The 4583-nt window shown below is 43.8% G+C and overlaps 1 protein-coding gene across 1 annotated transcript in view; it reads right to left on the reverse strand.

Annotated features, from left to right (window-relative positions):
• The window catches only part of LOC107572455 (uncharacterized), a 15935-nt gene that overhangs the window by 5220 nt on the left and 6132 nt on the right, over positions 1-4583 (reverse strand). The window contains exons 3-5 of the mRNA XM_016258877.1: positions 3644-3728; positions 3342-3537; positions 132-200 (exon numbers count right to left, since the gene is read on the reverse strand). Coding sequence (XP_016114363.1) covers positions 132-200; positions 3342-3537; positions 3644-3728 — 350 coding nt within the window. The remainder of the gene's footprint in view (positions 1-131; positions 201-3341; positions 3538-3643; positions 3729-4583) is intronic.

Below are 4583 nucleotides of genomic sequence, written 5' to 3' on the forward strand. Positions count from 1 at the left end.
GTGTGTGTGAGTGTGTGTGTGTGTGTGTGTGTGTGTGTGTGTGTGAGTGTGTGTGTGCGCGCGTGTGTTTGTGTGCGTATGAGTGAGTGAGTGAGTGAGTGAGTGTGTGTGTGTGTGTTGCATGAAATCACCTTCTTGATGTTGCTCTCTGGGTTGAATCCACATTCAAACCCGCGCGGGGACACCGAAGTATGAAAGCCCTGCGGTTTAATAGATCATGAATGAATTAAAGGTTACGCAGATGTGCGGAGAATACAGTATAGCGTGTTTCAGTGAGGTTCTGGTCATTCACCATGGCATTTTCTCCCCAGTCGGTCAGGCTGTAGTCCACTGTGATCTCCTCTCCTTTGGCAATGTCTCGAATGGCTATGACGACGAGCCGGACCTGACTCCCACAATGCACCTCTCTAATCCTGCAGTTGGGCGCTGGGTGGAACAGCACAGGGCCGCGGACGCCGCTAGCGCCCTCTTCAGCCAGCTCTGGCACACTGCAGGACACACAAACACACGGCACATTCAGAGTCAACACGGCTGAGCACTGTGGAAGCTCATTGCCACCAACCAATAAAAAGTGAATGAGAGCAGGTCTTGTACCAGAGCTGTGCCGGGTCGGTGAGGAAGAACGGGCTGCTCGGCGCAGGTATCCGGTCTTCAGCTCCCTCTGTGTACTGCTCATCCCCTACACACACACAGAACACACACACACACACACACACACACACACACACACACAAACAAACAAATCAATAACATTCTAAATATGGAGGAAAAAACAGCTAAATGTTATTCAGAGGCTCATGCTGATTTTTATATGATGAGATTCTGATGCTTGTGCTGTAAATGATCTAAATATCGTCTCTATATCTGCAGTAATCTGTCTCAGTAAGAAGAGTCTGAAATGCTCCAAACATATAACGCAGTGATTGAGAGCTGAAGAAATAAAGGCTCCTCAGAAGACGTGAGATGTTCTGGAGGCTTGTGAAGATCATTCCTCCGCTGAGGAACAGTGAAAGTAAAGCTTCTGGAAACAAACGCTCCTCAAAAGATCCTGAGGATCAGATTTGAGACTCTAAAACATGATTGATGGAGAATCAAGTAAAGCTGAGCTGCTTCAGTCCAGTAAGTGTTCATCTGGAGATATTACTGCAGTTATTCTGACCTTTACTTGATCAAAATCAGTCAAGATTTGACACGAGAAGCTCGAGCTGAAGCTGGACGTTTGTACAGTTACACTAAAAGAGCTTTGACTGCAACTCTAAACTATCAATCAGAGACAGAAGACATGAGGAGATTGTGTGTAAAACAGGTTTAACAGCTAATAGAATTATTTGGATTCTCTCATCACAAACAAAAACATACATTCACTCAACTGAACCTACAACAATCTCTGCTGGACTGGCTCGTGTAAAAACGCTCATGTGTATTTTGTGAATACTGTGTGCACCATACCAGAGATGACTTCTCTTTTATAATGTAAGTATTATTATATTATATTATATTATATTATATTATATTATATTATATTATCAAAAGCACTTCCCTATCAGAACTATAATTTCATCTGTATTAGTAAATATGTCATTACTGACATCCCTGTTCATCCAGTAGGTGGCGTAATACACTGCCAAATGTCTTGAATGTGTCTCTCACATGATCACTGACTGCAGATCAGCATGTCTTGTGTGATTTGTTTCTCATTCTCAGCTGATTGTGTGTGAAAATCTCCTGTGCTTTATTTCTGGATCTCCAAACACCAAACTGAGCCTCACCTTCATCACACTCAGAGCCTGAGATGAGACGAGGCCGTAGATCATTCATTAACAAGTGTTCAGTTCCAGATCATCCAGTTTGCTGAGATTAAATGAGTCACATGAGATCCAGAGAATAAATAAAAATACATGCAGATTTCAAGTCAAGTTTATAAATGTGATGTTATGTTGGTTGATGTGGTTGTGTGTGTGATTCAGGCTCATGTAGGATGAGTGTCAATGGTCTATTCGGGAGAAAGGTGGCAGTGATGCACTTTTTGTTTGCGAGCTGCCGTAAAAGAAGAAGAAGAAGTCAAGTTCATCATCATGATTCCAGCCATATTCAAAGAGGCCTGTAACTCACAGACGGGACAGGCCTCCCTTTACAAACCTGGAGTCTGAAGTGATCATGTGCTATGATACACACACACACACATGGGTGAAAACACAACTCATTCATTTGTGACTGAACGTCACATCTCTGTTCACATGCACACAAATAATCCATTACTCAGATTGATGGCGCAATCGGATTGAAAAGCCTTCATGTAAACTCCTTGATCGATCCGATTGAACTCGATCCGGGTTAAACATTGACTTACTGACACACTGAGCATGCGCTTACCTTTTGTTCGAAATACATAAATATAATAAAAAATAGCATGTAAACAGCTATGTTTCCAGCCACATATTTTTGTGCATTGCATTCAAATGAAAAGCTGCTTGGAAACGCCAAGATGCGCATCAATTCTAAAAATGCTCATAAATAACTTAACATAAATAACCTCCGGAGTGAGAGCTTCGAAGGGTTGAAGGGTGTAGGGGACCAAACAACTGTTTCTTGAAGTGCCCTTCTGCATCATCATCACGTGCCCACACAGAGGCGCCGTCATCATGCAAAGAATCTGCGCAAAGGATCATGGGAGCCCGAAGTGTCCATCAGTTGTACCCTTCGAAATCCTTCATTCCGAAGGGCCCTTTGAAGTGGCCAGTTTTGAGCACTTCGTTTTGGAACGACCCTTCAATATGGCAGCCATGATTGTTTTCATTCTGAAGTGCTCTTTCGGAGGGCGATATATCCCGTTGGAACGCACCGTATTTTTTCCATTTGATAATAAGACATGCAAATAAACTACAATGTACTACCGAATAAATTCCTCAAAGCGCATCAAAAAACTCATGTGACTTCTTCAGCAGATGATGTGATTGGATAATTGAACTAACCAACACACCGATCTCATCGCACACCATCTCAAAAATGTATTTAAATAATACTGAAATGCCTGTGTCAATGTCCAGATTAGATTTATTTGGATTGACAAAAATGAAGGCATTCAAACACGTAAATCCTTGAATCTGACTATTTCCATCTCATGTCTTACGAACTGTTGTATACTGAATATTTACTAAATATTTGCTAAAAATGCTCTGACATAGATGTCAGCTTTCTCTTGAGGTATGATTTAGAATGGCACAATACTTGCAGTAGCTCCGGTGGCATTACTGCGGTAGAATCTCTGGTTCTGAACACGACGACTGATTGTGATGCACAGAGCATATAGCATTTTTTTTAGTGGCGTTCTGATCGCTTACCATGGCATTTTCTCCCCAGTCGGTCAGGCTGTAGTCCACTGTGATCTCCTCTCCTTTGGCAATGTCTCGAATGGCTATGACGACGAGCCGGACCTGACTCCCACAATGCACCTCTCTAATCCTGCAGTTGGGCGCTGGGTGGAACAGCACAGGGCCGCGGACGCCGCTAGCGCCCTCTTCAGCCAGCTCTGGCACACTGCAGGACACACAAACACACGGCACATTCAGAGTCAACACGGCTGAGCACTGTGGAAGCTCATTGCCACCAACCAATAAAAAGTGAATGAGAGCAGGTCTTGTACCAGAGCTGTGCCGGGTCGGTGAGGAAGAACGGGCTGCTCGGCGCAGGGATCCGGTCTTCAGCTCCCTCTGTGTACTGCTCATCCCCTACACACACACACACACACACACACACACACACACACACACACACAAACAAACAAATCAATAACATTCTAAATATGGAGGAAAAAACAGCTAAATGTTATTCAGAGGCTCATGCTGATTTTTATATGATGAGATTCTGATGCTTGTGCTGTAAATGATCTAAATATCGTCTCTATATCTGCAGTAATCTGTCTCAGTAAGAAGAGTCTGAAATGCTCCAAACATATAACGCAGTGATTGAGAGCTGAAGAAATAAAGGCTCCTCAGAAGACGTGAGATGTTCTGGAGGCTTGTGAAGATCATTCCTCCGCTGAGGAACAGTGAAAGTAAAGCTTCTGGAAACAAACGCTCCTCAAAAGATCCTGAGGATCAGATTTGAGACTCTAAAACATGATTGATGGAGAATCAAGTAAAGCTGAGCTGCTTCAGTGCAGTAAGTGTTCATCTGGAGATATTACTGACGTTATTCTGACCTTTACTTGATCAAAACCAGTCAAGATCCAGCTACAGTTACACTAAACGAGCTCTGACTGGATAAAACACTCTAAACTGTGTTTCAGTACCTGGGCTGTAACTGTGTTCAGACAGACTCTCCTCCTCGTCCTCCGTCACATACGCCGCTCTTTCACACACCTTCACCGGCGTCCCCTTCCTCTTCCTGCCACACACTCGCCTGTGCAGAACACACACACACACACACCGTCAGACCATCACACACACATACACTGTCAGACCATCACACACACAGATTCACTCTCACACACACACACACACACACTCTCACACACACACACACACAGATTCACTCTCTCTCACACACACACACACACATTCACTCACACACACACACACACA

The sequence above is a fragment of the Sinocyclocheilus grahami genome, unplaced genomic scaffold (assembly GCF_001515645.1).
Source record: "Sinocyclocheilus grahami isolate Dianchi unplaced genomic scaffold, SAMN03320097.WGS_v1.1 scaffold1752.1, whole genome shotgun sequence".
Classification (NCBI taxonomy): Eukaryota; Metazoa; Chordata; class Actinopteri; order Cypriniformes; family Cyprinidae; genus Sinocyclocheilus; species Sinocyclocheilus grahami.